This window comes from Xenopus laevis, chromosome 8L (assembly GCF_017654675.1).
Source record: "Xenopus laevis strain J_2021 chromosome 8L, Xenopus_laevis_v10.1, whole genome shotgun sequence".
NCBI classification, from domain to species: domain Eukaryota; kingdom Metazoa; phylum Chordata; class Amphibia; order Anura; family Pipidae; genus Xenopus; species Xenopus laevis.
Genome location: NC_054385.1, coordinates 90,160,896 through 90,182,503, shown reverse-complemented (window position 1 = coordinate 90,182,503; position 21,608 = coordinate 90,160,896). Strand labels below are relative to the sequence as shown.

Below are 21,608 nucleotides of genomic sequence, written 5' to 3'. Positions count from 1 at the left end.
TTTTTACAGGCAGGGAGTTTTTGTGCATTTCCATTTTCTAGCCAATTAAGATACTCCAAAAGCCAGCAGCAATGTCTGCCAGACTCTCATTGTATGGCTGCACATATGATTCTGACGTGTAAAGGAAGCCAAGTTGTACAGAACATGGGTGGATATTTTTGAAGGATCCCTAGTGCTGACTGACCCATCAGTTCTTAATGTGAAAAATCCATAAAACATACCCTGTGGGCTCATCAAGTCGGTCGAAAGGACCTAGAGTAGAGTACCCCTTTTATGCTACTTCCTTGCTTTATTCATTTTGCCTTTCTACATGTATCTTTTTTCAAAAAGATTAACAATATACAGGTATGGGACCTATTATCCAGAATACTCAAGGCATGGAGCTTTCTGGATAAGAGGCCTTTCCATAATTTGGTTCTGCATACAACGCTATGGGCACACAGGCTGAAGGCTATGGCTGTTGTCAGCCTGTGTATTTTTGCAGGCTGAGAGAAGCAGATCTGCTGCTCCATTGATTAAGATCCGAACAGGCTGTGTGCGCTCACACACAATGGAGCTGATGCAGAGGTCAGCCCAAAAATGCAAAAGGAGGCATCTCCAGGCTGACCTCCACTGTGTGTGAATTGTTTGATTAAAATGGAGTCTATGGGAGAGGATCTTTTCGGATAACGGGTTTCTGGATAACGGATTTCAAACACATTTGGTTCAAAAAATGAACCAATAATAACATTTAAAGGCTTGAGCATATATAGGGGCAAATTTACTAAAGGGTGAAGTGGCTAACGGTAGTGAAAATTCACCAGCGTGATGTCATCTTGTCACTTCGCCGATTTACTGGTCCCTGGCGTAAATTCGCTAGCGAAGTAGACATACTCTAGCGGTACTTCACACCCTAACGCCAGGTGAAGTTGTGCTCTGGCCAAGGGATGTAACTACGCTAATTCACTAAGTTGCGGATTTTACTGAACGTTAACTCTTGCGCCAGACTTTACTTCGCCTGCTCAGACCAGGCAAAGTGCAATAGAGTAGATAGGAGTTTGTCTAAAAAAAGTTGAACATTTTTCTAAGTCCCAAAAAACGCTGGCGTTTTTTTACTTTTTACTGGGTGATGGTCTGAAAAAGATCGAAAAAATTTTTGGGATACCCTTCCTCCCCCTTACATTTGGCACCTAAACTATACAGTGGGCACATGTGTAGGGCAATAAAAGACCTCTATTTAATTTTATTAAGTTTCCCCTGGCCTTGTGTAGTGTAATGTAGTTGCTACAGCATACACGTCCTTTCTACTTTAACTGCATGCCGTATGTTAATTAGGCATCGCTAGCGTAACTTCAGACTGCTTATCGTATTATCACTAGCGCAACTTTGCAACCGTTCGGTAACCTGTACGTAACTTCGGATCTTCGTGAATTTGCGCAGCCCTGCCTAAACTATGCCTGGCGAAGTGCGACAAAGCCATTGCTAGAGCATTTTCGGCGCTTAGTGAATTTGCCCCGTAGTGTATACACATTTCAATGATTAAAAAATTAAGAATTCAAAGGCAGATTAAGAATTATGTATGAATTTCAAGCCTGAATACACACTTAGGGGGTTATTTACTAAAATCTGAATTTATCTCATTGTTTCAATAAAAAAAAAAACTTGACCAAACTCCAATCCCTGATCTTGTCTCATTCATTAATAAAATAACTTGATTAAATTGGATTGGGGGAAAAACTATAAAATCGAGCGAAAACCCAAATTGTGGGTTTTTTTGGACTTTTTTCCAGAATTTCTTGATTTTATCGTTTTTTTTTAATTATTATAGGGCTAAACCCATCGCAGACCATGATGTTTTCTAATTGGGATAGGGACATCTCCCATTGACTTATGCATGACCTCGACTGGTCTGAGATGTGGATATTCTGATTCTGACTTAATGTGAGCACTCTCTTACTTTGGGGTCAGTTTCAGTAATATCCCCCATGCCATACATAAACACAAACATTGATTTAAAGACATTTGTACCTTTCCAATGCCAGGGTTGTCCTTGACTTTTGACACAGCTCTCATAAGACATGGAGGTGCTGGTGGTGGACATAGTTGAAGGATGCCACTAAAGTTGGTGGTGTACGTGGAATACTCTTGCGAGTGAGGAAGAGGAGGATGATACTTCTTGCGCTTTGAGGACAAGTTGAGCTTCTGCGCTGCTCTGTATACAGTAAGAGGGAAAACAATGTTAACAGGCGTTTAGTATAAGTCAGACTAATGGAACAGATGTTTCTTGTCATCGCTGCCTATTTAACAAACCAGTCAATTCACTCTAATCAGATTTCATACAGAGGCACCAGGAGACATTATAGAAGTTGATGTGGCCTGAAACATAATGTAATCTTTCTGAAGGCAGAGTTTGAGATTATTATGTAACTTTTTTCACAGCTTTAACAGCTTGACAGCTGAGTCAGACTGCAGAATGTTAACTGATGCCATAAAACTGCTGTAATGATCCCCAAAATACCAGAACACCAGATGGGCTGCTTGGAGATAACAGTAACCGAGATATTGTACATGTTCATAACATGTTTTCTGTACTATTAAAAAAACACTTTCGCATAAATACTACCAGGACACTGGCATACAAAAAAGTCTACTTAAGCTATATTTTTCATTTGATATATATATATATATATATATTTCTGCTTCTCGTGTGACGATTTCTGTGCTGACCACCCTGTTCTGATAACGATCTTATCAGGAAAACTTCAACAAAAGATAAGAATATTCTTTGAGGGGTTGATAAAAATGCCTGCAGAACAGTTATCACCAGGAAGGAGACATCTCTGGTTGTGTGCTGTGACTGTATGCTCTGTAATCAGCAATGATAATTTGCATGGACATGTACACTTGTTATCACCATATTATGTAGATATATTAGCTAAACATACAGGAAGCTTTTTTGTTCACAGTCTCAGTTGTGCCAGAATCTAGCTAAACAGGAAGTCAGTAGGAGTCATATACTAAGCAGAAGGCAGCATGCAAAGTGCAAAAAACAGGCCACAATCACCCTTTATTCACACTTTGCACACTGGCTTCTGCTCTTACTGCACTGCCACAAGTCTCTGGGCCTCATTTAAAATATAAATGTAAGAAAAATGGCGAAAAAGTGATGGAGGAAAATCATTATTACTGTAATGTTATACTATTTGAAAAAAATTATTTTGCAAAGGTGAAGAAGTTCTCAGTCATTCTTCCAGTACGTCGTCTATTTAGAATATAGTCATCAAATTTCAGACCCTTTCTGAAGAATCCTTTGGGGCTGCTGGCTGCATCATGAAAAGGGCCTCAAGTTAGCCAATTGTGCATGTACCTGATCAAGTACTGTATGTAAACTACAACTTTCAATCGGATTTGCAGTGTGCAGTTTATTTACAACCAAACCACCATGGCGCCAATTATCACAAAATTATAAGCCATTGCCCCCCTCAATTCACCTATAACTCTTACTCCCTGCTTGTGTGTCGGCTCTTTCTCATGCAGCGTGCAGCTTAGCTAAAGTTTATCCACTGTTGTAACTGTCACAAACTGCTGCGCTGAACAAAGAAAACCCTGGACATTATTTATACTCTCAGCACAAAGGTCACCAGAGAATAGACTCAAAAGCACAACAACATGTTGAAGTGTCTTACATTATTGTGTGTACTTTTCTGGCACATCTCATTCAGCTCCAGACATTTCCTTTGCTTAGCAGGGGAAAACATAGTTGAATCTGACACTTAAGAACGGATTAGGAGGATGAAATTTCTTGCTTTTTATATGGGTCTTCTGCCTCAACACAATAATAAGTCACTCCCATGCTATTCTTTGTGTCTATTAAATCATCTTCTATTGTGCTCCCTTTGTTAGTATTCCACAAAAAGATTAACTTTAATCCAGTCAAATTTGTGCTGCTCTGAGACACAAATGCTCAAGAACCATTTCTCCTTTCCCCTTTTGTGCTTCTCTCATTTAAATTATTGTCCTACATATAGGCTCCCCTATTTCCAAAAGGAGTATTACCAAGGCTGCCCATAGTTTGTGGGGTACACATTTTTCTAAAGACTATGCTAAAAGCATATACATAAAAGTTCATGAAGTCCTTGGGCAAGTTGGGGAGCAAAAGAAACTAATTTAGCACCACATGTGGTTCCCAGGCCTCCAGCTGTGCAAACCTAATCTATGATGTTCATTGGAGAAGAGGAAAAGAATGGTCATCAAAACTGTACTATAAACCTGATTGTTACTGTAAGCAAACTGTTAACTCTAGCAGAGCATTAAAAAACTAATACTAATGTAAAGTTATGAAATAGTACATTTGAGGACGGCACAAAAAGGCCACAGCGACTGCATGGAAAAATGCACGCTGAAGTATTGATATTGTGAAAATATTTAGTTGCTATTTTAAAAGTATTAATGCTAGAAAAAACACAAATAATGCTATTCCAGCCAAGTATAAATACTCCAAACAGCATCACTATACCAAAACACAATTATTATCAATCATATCTACTGTAATAGCACAACATTGTTTCTTTCACAGTCTGAATACATGAGACTCTCAGGTACACAGGAAGACGAAACACAAATATAAACACAAATGACGAAGCTTTCACATTCATTTCTATGTTTACATTCGCTGTAGTATATGGGGCGCCACTTGTAACATCAACATTCCTAGAGTGCAGCGGTGATTTGTAGACAGAGGGTTGACATGGTTAATTTTCTAATTTTCTATTGTCCAGTCAGTCAACAAAGCATCATTATGTTCATGCAAGAAACCACAAATTAGCAGGCAAATGTTAGAACAGGTAGACAGACACGAGACTTTTATTGATGAGTGAAAGCTTTTTACTGATATTGCTGAGAAACTGTACAGAACATAGGAGCATTTCCAGTATCTTATAACCTTTGTCTTAATGTGGAAGAATAGATTACAGATATAGATTAAATAAATCAAAAGGTTGAATATGCAGATGAAGGGCTATAAAAAGACAGGTCAAAATATAATCCCAAAATGTCCTGATGATGTATACCCAGTGTGGCTGGAACTTTTTCCCAAAATCCCAAACAGTTTAAGGCAGTACAGCTAAGTACCTCTATTTTGAGAAGGGGTTGTAGCATTTTTAACTTCTTTCCTTAACTCCCAAACAGGCCTATACTGGGAATCTGTTCTGGCAAATGCCTGATTTAGTTTGCCATAGTTGCCAAATTGTCACTATTTATTGGGCTGGAGGGGCAGGGGCGATTCTGGCTATAATGCCGCCTGAGGCGGCCTTCTTTCGCCGCCCCCACCCCTCCCCACGGCACTAACCTTTATAGCGCCGGAGAGGGCAGGGGCGGTCCACGACGCTTAGTGCAGAGAGCGCAATAGCGCTCTCTGCACTAGAAGAGCCGAATTTCCGGTCTGAAAACCGGAAATTCGGCTCTTAGTTACCAGGAGCGGCATTTTTGCCGCCCCTGGCAACCAGGGGGGCGCTGCCGCCTGAGGCGAGTGTCTCAACTCGCCTCATTGGTGGAGCGCCCCTGTGGAGGGGGGTTGTTTGGGCTGCTGTGTGGCTTGTTTGGGCGTACCTGAAATGCCAGGGCCTTTTTTGAATCTCAGTCCAGGCCAGCTCCCAAACCCTAATATGGAAAAGCATGTATGAAGCTGCCTTTGTTGCTGTTACTACTTGACAACTCTCCTCCAAATGATTATAATCTGGATCATGTGTCTCCAACCTTGTTTCTGGGGGTGCCAAATAAGGGCGCTGGGTGGCTATTTGGGTGGCCGCATGTGGCAGCCTACAGGAGACTCTGTTTGGCAATACATCTGGTTTTTATGCAACCAAAACTTGCCTCCAAGCCAAAAATTCAAAAATAAGCATCTGCTTTGAGGTCACTGGGGGTCATCATACAAGGGGTTGGTGAGCAAAATGTTGCCCATGAGCCACTGGTTGGGGATCACTGATCTGGATTCAATAACAGACATTATTATGTAAGGTTGGAATGTAGAGTGTTAGCTCTGTAGCTGTTGAACAGCTAAATGCAGTTTCTGTGCTAGATATAAGTAAGCCAAGCAGCTGTATTCAACCAAAGTAGATGCCTTTTATTAACTGACTTCTATGCAACTGTATATGTAACTATATGATTAATAATGGTCCTTTCCATAACCACATCATGCAGTAGGGGGTTGCTATTTTTTAAGCAGTTATTAAACTACAGAAAGTGACACAAAAGAACAATCATAAATATACATAGCAAATAAACAGAATACAGAGCTGTAAAATTCAATTATGTGGTGTAACAAATTACAAAAAGAATGACTATTTAGCTCGAGAATTACAGCCTCATTTTCCAATGCCTAGTTACATGGCAGTCGAAGATACAGTAATGGCATTGAATCAATGTCCTTATTATTTTATTATTATTAAAGAACGGTATACTTTAATTTCAATTTTCTTATCTTTCCCTAATGGCTTAAAAATGTATCTGAAATCAGAGGCACATTTTAATGGGCCTGTGGTAATTGAACCAAGCTAATAATGATCTAGCCGAAATTAAAATTATTATCTAGAAAACAGAAAAGAACAATGGGAAAAAAAAGGTCAAGCTGTCATTTTCTAGGCGAGATTTTCGTACTTGTATGGAAATACAATTTGTCGCGGCTCTCGGGAAGACAGGGAAAACTTGCATGGCATTTAATCCACAGCAGCTCAAACCAATTGTCTGTACTGAATAGTTTTAGTTCTATCTTAACGTTTATTACACAAAGGTTAGAGAGCTGTTTGCTGTTTCTCACAAACAATAAATACTGTACAACAAGCTGACAAACCATCTGTCAGCAAGCAGAGAATTCAATTATGGCTTTGTTATATGCACCTTTGCTGAGTGCAAGGATACAATATGTCCAGCTACAGGGTTCATGTACGGCACCTACATGCTATCACTTTAAAAACCTAATAATTGACAATGCTAATGTATTCATCTATTTATAAAGCATATGTATACAGCTGCAAACATAATATGGAATATTGAATCTTGCCCAGCCTGCTTTTCCTCAGTTGTTTTTTGGACACAAAAAGGTTTTTAGTCAAGTTGACCTTGGCCCTGGCAGAGCCCACGCGTGAATATCTATTGTAATTACATAATCATTCATGAGCAATCACTTTAGTAGCTCTCATTTACAAACATAAGTGCAATTTAATCTGTGCTGCGACAACCAATCGGAAAACTGCCTTCTTACTGCACAGGACAGATCAAAGTTAAATTATGATTGGTAATTGCTGCAAATTGTATAATACAACACAGTAAATCCACCATAGTTAGTAAATGTGTACCTGCTCTACTGAGTCCAAAATCTATTGGAAGTATGTAATAAAAGTAATTAATGGAAATATGTGCAATCCGAAAAATTTGCCTCTGCGCTTATTTACATTTTGGAAAGTGTTGGCACCAGCGGATATCTGGTTCTTAATGAAAATCATTCTTTTTGCTGGAGATACATTGACGTTTTTTACAAAAAAAAAAAGAATTTTACATTGTAAAATTTTCTGTTTGATTTTTCAGGTTCCATTTACAACTTTTTCTAAATTCTGTCCATAAGATACTGAACCCAAGACACAGGGAATTTAAATGATTTGATGAAGGACAACAAAAGTTGATGCAAGAACAAGGCTCAGACCACTATGAGTCAGGCGCCAGTAAATCCATGAGGCTTCTATTCCTCCTACCTCAGTGGTCTTTCTTTTGGTTCAGACCCCTGTTTTATGTCCAGTATTTTTTTAAGGCCTCCCTTGGCTCATAACCAGATTACAGATATATTAAAGCATTGTTGCTGTTGCAGCCATAGTTGTAAGAGTATCTATAAGACAAATAAATTCATCCAAAACTCACCCTACCAAGGCTATGGTCACACATACTTATAACTTAGTTGGTTTGCGCTGCGGTTTTTAAAAAAGCCGACCGCTGTGTAAATATGCTAGCAAAAGTGCCTTAAGTTGAAACCTATATGCATTGGTCAACTTTTTTAAAAACTGCGGCAAAAACGTTTCCATAGCCTTCGAGCAGGACTTCTAGAATTATCATGTCAAAAAGGTGTTTTTCTTCCCTTCTGCCCTTCTACTTCCCGTAATCTCACCCTAACCGGGCGCTGCAGCCAACGCTCTGTGCCCCATAGGAGGGCAGTTCCACTGTTGTAGCTCTTTCTAGGCATAGACACGCAATGCAATTCCAAGATACCCCATCTAGCCAAGAAATGAGTCATATTCATAATAAATGGAAGAGTATAGATAGCATGCCCTTAAGCCTATTGCATATAACAAAGAAAGCCATGTTTTCCATATATCTGCAGTATTAAATATGCAAGAGTTTTAAGTCAATACAAATTGGTGGCACAGTATTTGATTTATCTAAATGAATGATTCTGGACATACACATTCCTTTCCCTACTTCTCACAGTGAATATATGCTCATATCTGTAGCGATAATGTGCTAATGGCTAACGCCATAAAAATTTAGGATCCTTGAATTATGCCAGAGGGGCAGTAAAAGGCAGTTCTGTTTTGGAAATTCCAAGACAATAAAACTAAAGTACATGTGAATGAGCATTCTTTGTGGATGGGAAGAAAATGAATGCTTTACAGCACTGCTAACGATGTCCATTCAGTTTTATGAGTCTTGTGGGGTGTCTGAGCTTGCGTGCCCTAATAAATACACTTCTGTTTCAGCGAGCGTGGCAAATTAATTCCCTTCTACATAACAGGAAAATTAAGGAATGTGTTATTATATTTTTAACTATAAAGGAACCTTTAGAAGCCTTGAGATGTTGTGAACTACTGTTCCCAAGATCCTCCAACAGGTGAATGTTCAAGAGCAAATGGAGACCTGAGAGTTTCTTTAACTGGAATAGTCCTCACAGAAATTAGCTACAATATGCTCAGGGCCGTATTTACATAGAGGGGCCCCTAGGCCTCCTGTCGTTAGTCGCCCCCGTCCCCTCCTCTTTATTCACTCAAATTTTCAGAGCAATGGGGATTGGAGCACGGGAAGTTTAAAAAACTATAATTTCTCCTGTGCATCCCCAGTGTTTCTGAACCAATGTGGGTATGGTTGGACAGCTTGCCGCCCCCTAAAATCCTGCTGCCCTAGGCCCGGGCCTTGGTGGCAAACAATGGATCCACAGACTTGATGTGTCCTATGCCATCTGTGGCAGTAGGTTTTGCTTCCCCTGTAGTTACAACCCTAATGTCATGATAGACACAAGTGCACAATAGCCATGATCCTGGCTCTCAATGTTTCACTAATTAGTATTTGTTTAGTTGTAAGCTAACATGCCACAGGGTTTAATACATTCCTTGTTACCCACATGAAATAGGGTTAAAGAGCTCTGTCATCACCTCTTTTCAAAATTGCTTTCTAGATTTGCTCTCACAGCCAATTCCACTCTCGACCTGCACCATCTGTTAGAAAAAAAAAATCTCAAGTCGGCCACAGTTTGCAAAAATTTATGAATGTCCTGGCGACAGTTCATAAACTTATGTGATTCCGTCTTTCCAATTAATGGCACTACAGAATAGGATTTTATTACTTTTCCCATTGGTTTTAAAACCTACTGACTGCTTTTTATTTAACTCTTCTCCACTTTAATGGAAGTTGTCTTTTATGGCACCCCTGAGATTCGTCTCCTTGCGGCTCAGTGTCAGCGCTAGAAATAAAACAAACTTATAACATATCCTGAGGCACTCAAATATAAAGTGACAATAGACAGTCTCTAACCTCAACATTATTATTTTTCCAGACTGCCCAGTAACAATAACAGTAAACAAAATAGCAGCTAGGGAATTGATCTGATGCCATTGGAGGTGAAATTCCTAGAACTACTTTAGATCAGATCAGGCCTTAATTTAAGATAAATTAAGGGACAAGGTTGGCCATTTGGGTTTCGGAACATGGTGCTCTGATTGAAAGAATCATGGCATTGGATACACTGCCAGGTCAATTTATTTCTTAACCTTGATTCTGAGCAAACTACATGCCTGAAAAAGCTTTTGAAAATTACTACATAAAAATAGTAATTATTACATTATTATTATACATTATTAAATTGGAGTCCTTTATATGGGGGCCAATTTACTAATAACCGAATCTTGATTTTTTTTTCCACGAATCTCTAAAAATTAGTGGTTTTCTCATTTTTTGAAAAAGCTGTAAAAATTCGAGATTTATTAAGTGTAAAAACTACAAAAACCTTGAATACAAAACTTTGCCAGGTAAAAGTTGTTGAGGTCCTATACAAGTCATTGGGAGCTGCGCCGATTCTTTTGGCCCGTTTTAAATTTTTTCGCCACAATTCGCCCATCACTATTGACCATGGCTTTTGGACCATGGTCATTTATCAATCAATCAATCAATCTTTACATTATAAAGCAAAGTGGAAAAAGCCTCTGCTGGCAATATGTAGACTCTTCTTAACTATTATTTTTTAAGTCATAATGAAAGGGCATTATTTGGGCAACCTTTCTTAGCAAAAACCATCCCCTGCACCCCAGTTACAAATATCATACACAACATTTTGTCATTGCTATAAAGCATCACTTTCTTGTCTTTCTCTCCAGCGTATAATTTCTGTGTAATTTCAGTGACTTTTTACTTCTGATCAAGGTCAGTCAGAGTTGAAATCAGTAAGCTATTTACATCCTTTTCCAGTTCTGTTATTTCCATACAAATAACACCTCTCGGCATCGGAAAATGCTAAGATAATACGTTTATGAAGATTCTCATTCATCCACGTCATGGTATATCTGTAGAAATAAGTCAAATCAACAGGACTTGGCTGTGTTTCTGTGTTTCCATTTGGATGACTGGTGAAATGTCTTCAAGAAAAACACAGCAAGTCCAGTTGATTTGACTTGGCTGAGATAATAACTGTATCCCTGCCCTTGAGACTGATCTATATGTTTTATCTTCATCGTTTCTGCTCTCACAGAGCCACTGTTTCCCAGCTATAGTTAATTCCCAAAGCTAAAAATAAGGTACATGGAAGCTTTGTAGGATCAATAAAAACCTTTAGAGAGTCAGTAAAAAAAAAAAAAGTTTTAGGAACCAGGGTCAATGTTTCAGTTCAAAAGTATGCATTTTTTTATTTACAACTTTATGACTTTAGGCTTTAAATCCTTTCTTTAACCCTTACTAAGATTGAAACAAAGATAAAATACTTTATGCCATAGATTCTAAATATTTAAATAAGCAACCTGACAAATTACAGAGATGGCTGAGTTTGCCTAAATGTATGTATTATGTTAGCCCAATCTTTTGTGTTTGTTTATATGTGTGTATGTAAAGCAGGGGGTAATTAATCATCTGAAACAAGAATTCTCTGTCTTTCTCATTAATCATTTTGTGGCTGGTGATGGCACCCACTGATTATTTATTTACCCAACCACTGATGCATTCCCAAGCGAAAAAAGGGAACTTTTTAACAGCCCACTTTGTTCAATCAGATGTATATTCCTTTCCGGTGACAGCCAAGAAAATGAAAACAAGACGTTTTATTAGAACTAATCATCTCCTATTACCAAAGTGGAAGGCTTGCCCTTTTTTTAGAAGCACAACAGCTTTGAGGTTTTAAAGAGAGGCTATACACGTGGGACACTGAGTACCAACTCTACTGCAGTGGCACTTACACAGGTATGGATGACAGTTGTATGACATCTTGTTATATGTCCTAGACAAGCAAATAAAGCAAAATTCAATGTTATGAGGGTGAAGCATTTTAAAAAACATTTTGACTCCCCAAGTGACTATAACTTTCAGCAGTAACAGTCCTAAAAAATATCAGAAAATAGTGATGTGTAGATCAGGAAAAACTCAACCTGCACACGACCCTAACATGCAATGCCTTAACCCGCACCCAATACTAAGCCACTAATTGTTGCCATTGTAGGACCAGTACCCATCCCATCCCTGTGTCTTCTCACTCTGTATGCTATTTCTGTATACAACTCTGGTTCAGAGGTTCAAAGACACCGAATCTTCGAGTGCAGTGGAGGAGTGTACCCAGTTTGAGCTGTACCCAACCCTAACCCTTAATGGTTGGCCAAATTTCAACCCAAACCCTTCCTATTGGTCGTCAACCCACAGGTCACAGTGGGTTTCGGGTCAACCCACACATCACTATCAGGTTAACTGGCTCCTGAAATTGTCCATAGAGTGTGTGAATCTGATGATTCTAACATCCTTCAAAAGTAATTTACTTTATAAAATTGAACACAGCTTATGCAAATACATAACAGAGTGTAAGCTCCACTGGGGCAGGGACTGATGTGGGTGATATTTAATCCCTGTAAAACACAGCAGAAAATATCAGCCCTAAATAAATAAATAAAGGATAACAGTGAAAAATATTATCAGGAATTTCAGATTTTGCAGAAAGGATTAATCATTCATTGAGGTGTTAGAGCCCAGGACTGCTGTTGATCTCTAACATCCCACAGAGCAGAATGGCATTTGGCAGATCAAACCAACTGAACACATTCTGAAGGGCTGACAAATACGCTCCTTGAAAATCTTCCTGTGTTTAGGATGAATGGGGAAAATATCTAAGAAGCTGCCACTATGGCTGCCGCAGTGTAACTCGCAGACACCTAGTTATGTAATCCATTCACTCCAAGTGGACAGTACCTTTTGTATACTGCAGACAAATTTACCACTAAAGTGGTAAGGCAGAACAAAACTACATTGGATACATTTCAAATCCATTATTAGTTAAATGTTTCTTTAATAAACATACATATACATGCACAAGCATTTGACTACTAAATCAAAGAGCTTGTTGTTGTTCTATGGAATTAGTGATCATTTATGGTTACAGCGGTAATTCAGTAGAGTGTTAGAGGCTTGCCCTCCACCCACTGTTTTTTATTGAGACTTGGTGATTAACCAGGAATCTCAACATTTACATAATTAGCCTGTCTTGATTTCACCGCTCATATGCTGAAGGATTATTAGGCACCAGTTCCTTTCTTTCCCTAAAGAAGCAATGAAAATTGGAGGTTACATTTGCAGCTCATTAAGGGTAGGGACACACTGGGCGATTTGGGGAGATTTAGTCGCCTGGCGACTAATCGCATCGACTTTTCTCCCCGAATGCCTCCCCTCACTCTGCGCCTGGATAAAATGAAAAGTCGCCGGCGCTAATCACACACGGCGAGGAAACTTCGGGCGACTTCGGAAAACGAATCGGCGCGTGTGATTAGCGCAGGCGATTTTTCATTTTAGCCAGGCGCAGAGCGAGGGGAGGCATTTGGGGAAGATTGGTCGTGGAAAGTCGCGGCGATTAGTCGCCGGGCGACTAAATCTCCCCAAATCGCCCAGTGTGTCCCTACCCTAAAGACTAGGGTTTGGCTGATAACACAGTTACAAGAACAGTGGAGACATCTCAATGAGGGAAGGATTTCTTAGATAAACCATGGATGGCAGAGTGCAAGATTACCCCAAAAATAAACATGTCTGTTCAGAGAGATCAAATGCCATCTACCTTGTTTCAGCTTTATTCTGGTTGCGGCATTTGGTATAGTGGCATTGAAGAGCACATAAATACCCAGGTGTACACGGCATATTTTGCCAATACCTGTCAATGGAGATCAGGAAAACCTGGCAGTCAGCAGGTTAGCAAAGCCTGGTTTAGCCAATGAGATAATATCGGACTTGTGGATAGAGGAATCTGTGTTGCACCCACTATGCAAAGAAGAGGGACTTTACATCCGCAAAGCTATCACATCACAATGGAACAAGGTCAGGGAGGGGTTGCATTACACTGTGAGCTTCAGGGGGTGGGGAACTCATCCAAACAAATATACACTATCATTGTTTCCTTTATTCTGTGAAATCTTCTATGTCTGTGTACAAAAAAAATAATTAATAAGTATATTTGGAAATTCAGATAGTGTTTATGTGCCTTTTCAGCCTAGCTGAATAAGCTCATGTCAAAAATTGGGTTTATTTTCTTTTGAAACCATCTGAAACCTGAATACCATCTATATTCCTCTTTGGGGCTGTAATTACTGCTCTATTTCCAGTGCTGCCTATTGGTGTATCTAGTTACTGGAAACATGTAAAGCTGGTGGTCTATAGTCCACAGGGATCTTCATTTTCTGGAGTATGGCCTGTCTGGGGATTACATACATTCCTTTTTTGGAATTGTTTTAATAATTACTTTTCATAGGAAGTAAAGCACTTAACTTCCTCACTAGCATTGTATACAAAAAGGCATCTGTGTCAATGTCAAAAAGGTAATCAGGAGTGCATTACAAAATGATATCTCGAATTATTAGGGATGAACCAAATCCAGAATTCAGTTCAGAATCTCAGAACATTTTACAGAATTCGACCTAATCCTTTAAGGTACTGAACAACTTAACTGACAAATTTTTATATGCTACAATTATTTTGAAATCATTTTAATTTTATTTTTAAATTGTAATTACATTTTTTTCTTAAATTTGAATATGCAAATTATGAAATTGGTTCAATATTTTGCCTAATAAAAACTGATTATGTGTTAGAGCCCTGCACGGGTCCGTTTGGGCACACCTGCAACCTAACCCACATGCGTCATCCTGCTATACCGCCTACCCAAACCCACTACCCAACCCGCACCCGGAAGGAGTTACTCAGTGATGTCACTGTGGAGGTGGATCAACCAGGTAAAGGAAAGAATTTCCAAAATCGCCAAGGGTGGGAGGGAGAGATAGACCCACAGCTGAATTAGATACCCAGGTAGTGTACCCTCTTTGCGGATATTCCGCCGGTACCTGACCTGCTAAAAGTCTCTATTTTATAAAGCAAGACAAATGGAGTTTCCATAAATATCTGACACGTTCAGTGTAAAACTCCTTTCATGTCAGATACATGCCATACATGCTTCTTCAGAAGGCTGGTAATAAATTATATGCGAAAACTGAGCACACCCATGGAAGCTCCTTTCCATGTAATTTAATCCTATGCAGCATATTCTTAACATTTCATACTGAAGGACAACTGAAGCCTGTCCATTAAAAGGTCTCTGCAGATGGAGGGCAGGTGCTTCACTCAAGTGGATGGAACATGAAAATATAGCTGTGAGGCAGCTATGAGGAAGGCAAAATGAATGCATCTGTAATGAATGGCAGACAAAGCATTCTGGAATTATGATTGCCATTGGTGCCATTTCACAGAAAATGTGGATGGAAGGCTTTAGGCATCTTCAGTTCTTAAATATGACATTGCTAGTACACCTGTCTGATAGTATGGAATGATACTGCTGATGGGCAAGTTCAAATAATAAACAGTGTATACATATGTGGCTCAGTAACCCCTTTTTTGGGGGTTTGCACAAAAAGAGCACTTGTGCCAGCTGGAAACATTTGGCCTCCCTAGTGATAGATATTCGGCACAATTTATTGGAACTAACTGAAGAGTATGATGTGCTGAACAAGACATATTATTCATTTAGAGGTTGTGCTGCTATTGCTGCATATATCCCAATGTTTCATTAGTAGCATATTGCCTCGATACTTTAATCATATGCTCAGTCACAACACAATCAGCACACTGAGTAATTCAAAGCTGTTTCTCGACGCCTGCAGCTGATAAGGTGTTTGCAGTATGACTAACCTCAATTATTGACTCTGTTTTATGGCCAACATAATGGCCAAATGCCTACCACTAAGCCATCAGGAGACGTTGATAGGATAGTGACCTGCAGATTATGTATAACATTACTGTTCATTAGTAAATAATGAAATGCTTTAATCCACAGCCAGTGAGAGCATTAATACAGTTCTGTCATATTAATCTAGCTATGCATTAGATGTATATCTCTGGCAGGCCCGGCTGATGAATTCAGTATAGAAGAGACGTGACATGTGGAAGAGTCATTTGCAAGACTGTTGGAGTCTGCTCTGGGATAGATCCGAGTAAACACCGTGAATATCAATTACAATGGGCACATTTGCTCCAGGGCAGTATCCCATGGCAGCCAATCAATACACTGATTTATATGTCTACTGTGGTTGACTACTGAAAACAAATCTCTTATTGGCTGGTACAGGTTACTGTAGCAGGGGTCCAGTGTAACTGAGCCTCAGTGGGTTCAACAACTCATGCACTGGATCCCTTAACCTGACTAAATCCTAACTCTTTCATCCTAGTGGATGCTGCATATTTAACTAAGGACCTCTAGTAACAACTCCTATAATCTAGGAGAGTAAGAGAACATCTAGTTTAGGTAGTGAAGTCAGTTCACTAATTAGAATATATGAGACAGAGACATGGTCACACAGTTGCCATACTAGAGATGTCATTAAATATCCAGTACTGGAGATAATTTTCCCATTTGGATCAATTTTCCACATCATGTAGACTATTTGATGACATTACCATAAGAAGAGTTTTCCCAGTGTAGCCCATTATTTAAAGTATTTCATCTTGATTTACCTGATAAAGAAAGAGGCTGCGGCAGACGTCCCAGAAGACACATCAGGGGGTTCAAATAAACTCTGGCTGCTTCCCATTGCAGACTGCTCATTGCTGTTGGGTCCTGAAGGTATTTCAGCATTCTGGGTTTCCCTTCCTCCGTCCATGGATGGGGCATCAGGCTAAAATAAAATACAAACAAAATGAAACCAGTGCAAGCCATCTGTCTGTGTGCTTCTTGCTGCAGGCCCCGGTGAAGGCTCAGTAAGTACAATAAAGGACATACTGAAGCACGATAGATTTGCTGTATTAGGAAGTGCTTCAGCCAGAAACAAAAACAAGTTGGGCACCATTTGTTATGGGTATCACACAGTTATACAGATTGACAACCATGAACTAAATAGAAAATAATAATCAGTGATATTTTATGGTTTGTAGAGCTCTTAATCTGGTTCACTTAGAACTGTCAGGGATAATCCCTTATCAAAATATCATATGCACAGCCTATTTTCTGCTCAGGGGGAACACACCTTCTAACTGTAGTAAATGCATGGAAATTCAGCTGATTTTGCCATTATGGACTGGAAATAATGTTACTTATGCAGCATGTAATGCGAAATAACTGCAGTTAATAGTGTGTCCCAATAATCTTTTCTATCATGGACCACCAAGCTGCGCCACTCCTGCTGTTGTGAACTACAGTTCCACCATGCCATGCAAGCCTGTTAAGGAATTTTGGGAGATTAGTCCAGCCATATACAAGAAGCACTATATATATAAAAAAAATCTACATACATACATCTGGAGGTTGCAAGGATTCCTTTACTGCCTTAATACTTACTTTTCCTAACTATTTTTATTATTTATTTATTTACTATTTGGTTGTTAAATTGTCCAAGTGGAATTGGAGACATGCAGTTTGTGCTCTCATCACTGAGCCCACCAGTAATCCGATTATATGAGGAGGGTGAGACCTCTCTAACCACTAGCTACTGACCACCAAAAAGCACCTTTTTTAGCCATAAGTAGACAGTTTCTTCTGATGCCAGTTCTAATTGGACAATGCAGCTCAGTCAGCAATACCTGACTCTTCCATGATCATCCAAGTATGGGTACCTAAAGTTATATGGATTTTTATATTTTTTCTCCCAATTTACATACAGTATATGCAAGTTAAGCATATGACAAATAGCTGTGAACAAATATTTGTTGGAAAATCATGAAAATGCATGGCTTATGAAAGAAGAACTATGAGAAGGATCTGCACTTGGTGTAGAGGCACGAGTTTCCATTAATATTTAATCCTTGCATTGGTTTTGGGTTACCATGTAGGTTTCTCCCTGCTCACACTCATTGTGCTGAGAAACAAATGATTCTCAAAACCTGCTGAAAAAAAATGTTTATCATGGAGTACAAAGGAGCAGTGAAGTGCACCACGGAGAGATCTATCCAGTTAGGCAACTCCACTTTTACAAAGGATCTGTTTGGGCCCCATAACAGGGAGAAAGTGTCATGTGTTTCCTTTTTGTTTGCACTCCTGTGTCACATCTGTTGTGGCTGCCTAAGTGGGTTCGGATACACATCCACTTTATCCTGGTGGAGGAAGGTGCAGTGATTGGAATCAGTATTTAAAGGAATACTTGTCTCCACCTCATCCATTACCCTTTAAAAGGAAATTAGAAATAGTAACATTTTGTAAATGCACCTAAATGTTTTAGGTAGCCTAAATCCAAGTAATGACAAAGTATTTCCTTCTGCAGTTTTCTAACAAATGAGGGTATGGTGGTCTGCTAGGCATTCCCCATGTTGCTCAATGAGTTTAAGCACAAGTGGACCACCAGTTCCAGGAGCTTACAAACAGGAGAACATTTATATACATGGTGGAACCATGGTGCAGTAATTCATTTTGATAGATCTAGCAAAGTAAACATGTCTGATTGGTTGCACTTGTCTAAAAATGCTCCAATAAACGATCGCGAAAATGAAAATTTATTATAAGCTTCATCATACTTAAATAAGAAACTTTCTAAATACAATCAATTAGATATAGTATTCACTACCCTATTGTCCTAAAACATTGTCGCCATTTTTCTCATGTGTACAGAATTAATCATAACTAATAGAATAACAACATGGGTTTTGCTTGTGTACACAACAGTGTGGGGATTTGAAGAACTAAATCCCTGAAATATTATGGCTGTGTCATTGTGTGCTGAGAAAAAATGCAGAGTTAACTAATCAAAGACAAAATGAGTCTAAATCTTAAGTGACAGTCCGCAAACAGCTCAAAGAAAGGCTGTGGGTTATTTGATGGCTTCTTTTCAGTGCTGATTTACCAGTATGTGGCTTTCCCTTTTATACAGTGTGAAAAATGGCCTTGAAACAATGTTCAACAGCACATCTTTGAATGTTATATATATAAACACTGTTTTTCTTTTCTTTGAATTAGCCTCAACCCTTCCCTTCTGTTGCCTCCCATCTCCTCCCTTCATACAAACAGCCATGTGTGATTCCACAAAACTAAGATATTGTTATTAATTAGTCAGAGTGGATCTGGGTATAATTAGTACAGCCATGACAAGCGTGCAGTCTAATTAGGATAATTAAGCATATAAGGTTAAAAGACAACTATAAGTCATAAATCATTTTTATCCAGGCATTTCTGTTCCTCATATATCGGTGCTGTACAAACGATGCAGGATGTACAGCAGTCATGTATAAACAACGAATACTCTACTACCCCATCAATAAGCCTTTAGTCTTGGGCCTCTTGGCCATTTTTTTGCCCCCTTGTAAAAGTTGATGTGCCTAACAAGACCTCCACATCTACAGCTCTGGGGAAAAGCTAAGACAAGGGTTCAGAAATTCATATTTAAAATTAACCATGTTTTTATTTGTTTTTTTATTATAATTTATTATATGTTTTTTTAGTTCAATGTCATTCACCATGACTTTGTCTGTTTGGATTTGAATCTACACTTATATGTATTGTGTATTTGAATTGCTGATTTAAATGATAAAAACCGTAATAACATTTTGAAAATGAGACAAGGACATAGAAAGCTGCCATTGTGTCATACATATGTGCTATATAGGCACAAGCAACACATCTATATTATGTCTCTAGGTATGCTCTACATGACTATATGATATATATTTCATAGATGGCATTTGCTATTGATATCTATTTATATGACTTCATTGCAGCATACTATGGGGGTTATTTATCAAGGTCTGAATTTATCTCAATATCGGCTGCTACAAACTCCGATCAAACCCGCTCGGGTTTTTAACGGTTATTTATAATTACATTTTCCCGAAAATTTGCTATGCGGGAAAAGATCCGATTTTCACGATTTTTTAGTGAATTTTCCCCGAAAACTCAGAATTTTTCGGAGTTTTCATCCGAAAGCTCCGAAAACATCATGAAATTGCCTGAAACCCCCGATACAACCAAAAATCAATGGGACTGTTCCCTTTGACTTTTATGCAACCTCGACAGGTTTGAGATGCCGTGTTTTTATATTCGGGCTTTTTAGCCCTCGGGGTTTAATAAATTCCGAAAAATTTGTGATTTTTTTAATAGTCCGATTTTATAAAAACAATAACGAATTTTTCGGATGTCGGGGAATTTCGCGTATTCGGAGCTTAGTAAATAACCCCCTTAGAGTGTCATGTGCTTAGTGACGCCATCCTCATTGACCTGGTATCTGACCCCCAATGTCTCTTACCATCCCACATGTCCCATCCATGCCTACTTTTCATTGAGGTTGCTTTCTCATACAGTACAGCAAGTGTAATGCTATTCACCCTCTTGCGACTAACAGAAAAGCTCTAATTAACAGAACATTCACAATATTTCTTAAATTCAGAAGGTATTACCAAAGGTATCATTTGTTCTTGATTTTAGAACAGGCATTACAATAAAACCTTCTGTGCCAGATAACCTACAGGGCAGCATTACCCGTCATCTTTGAAACCACAAGGTTGGGACATAGAGATCTGATTTGGATGCTTAATGGGAGCTATAGCTAATGGGTGACTAGGAGAATGCAAAATGAAGCAGCAATCTGGATAATTGATTTTTTTACCTTTTATTCTTTATCTATGTGTCTCCATAAAAGTGATTTCTACTATCTGACGGGATTGCTTAAAATAACAGTTTGCATCGCTGCCATCCCGCACTACTGATTTAAATTTTAGAGTCTAGTCATAAATTATTTATGTGCTATTATGTTCAACTGCAGCTTGCTCTCAAGGAAAAGGAAATTATTCTGAAGCAAAAATAAAGAGAACTCCTGGCTTTTAATCTTTGCTAATGGATTGGATGTAATTATTTCAGGTGCAGCCATAGTTACTGTGAAATAGAAAAAGAAATCAGAGGAAAATACAGGAAAATGACATCTGCTAGGAGCTAGGCAGTGTAAACTGTCTTGGAGCATCAGCTTTAAGGCTGGCACCAGAATAGAGTGCAATAATGTTTGTATATAGAAAATCTGTCCAAGTGCCAATAACCCACAGCAATCAGAGATTTGCTTTCTTTATTCTACCTGTGTTGGACAGATCAAAGCTAATTGCTCATTGGCTGCTGTGGGCACTGCACTAGATTAGATGTGTATGTAAATGATCTCCAGTGAGTAGGTAATTAATATTAAAGTATTCTTAAGTCTGAAATATATTAATTAGTTGTTTGCTAACTATAATGGGCATCGTTCCATTTTCTGAGAGGTGGGAAAGCTGCCTTTATAAAGGGAAACTAAATCTTATATGTAGAGAATTGTGGGGTGGTCCATTGCTTGGCTATATAATAATATAAACTCCTCTATTCTCTGTGTCTGAAATCACAGTAATTTACTTCTGATGCATCTGGTGCATTATAGTATTTTAAAGGGATCCTGTCATCGGAAAACATGTTTTTTTCAAAACGCATCAGTTAATAGTGCTACTCCAGCAGAATTCTGCACTGAAATCCATTTCTCAAAAGAGCAAACAGATTTTTTTATATTCAATTTTGAAATCTGACATGGGGCTAGACATTTTGTCAATTTCCCAGCTGCCCCTGGTCATGTGACTTGTGCCTGCACATTAGGAGAGAAATGCTTTCTGGCAGGCTGCTGTTTTTCCTTCTCAATGTAACTGAATGTGTCTTAGTGGGACATGGG

At 38.8% G+C, this 21,608-nt stretch overlaps 1 protein-coding gene across 4 annotated transcripts in view; it reads right to left on the bottom strand.

Moving 5' to 3' along the window:
• Nucleotides 1-21,608, bottom strand: part of kif26a.L (kinesin family member 26A L homeolog) — a 99,790-nt gene that overhangs the window by 29,712 nt on the left and 48,470 nt on the right. For all 4 annotated transcript variants that reach the window (XM_018230605.2, XM_018230606.2, XM_018230608.2 and 1 more), the window contains 2 exons: nt 16,468-16,628; nt 2,008-2,191 (listed from right to left, as the gene is read on the bottom strand). In XM_018230605.2, coding sequence (XP_018086094.1) covers nt 2,008-2,191; nt 16,468-16,628 — 345 coding nt within the window. The remainder of the gene's footprint in view (nt 1-2,007; nt 2,192-16,467; nt 16,629-21,608) is intronic.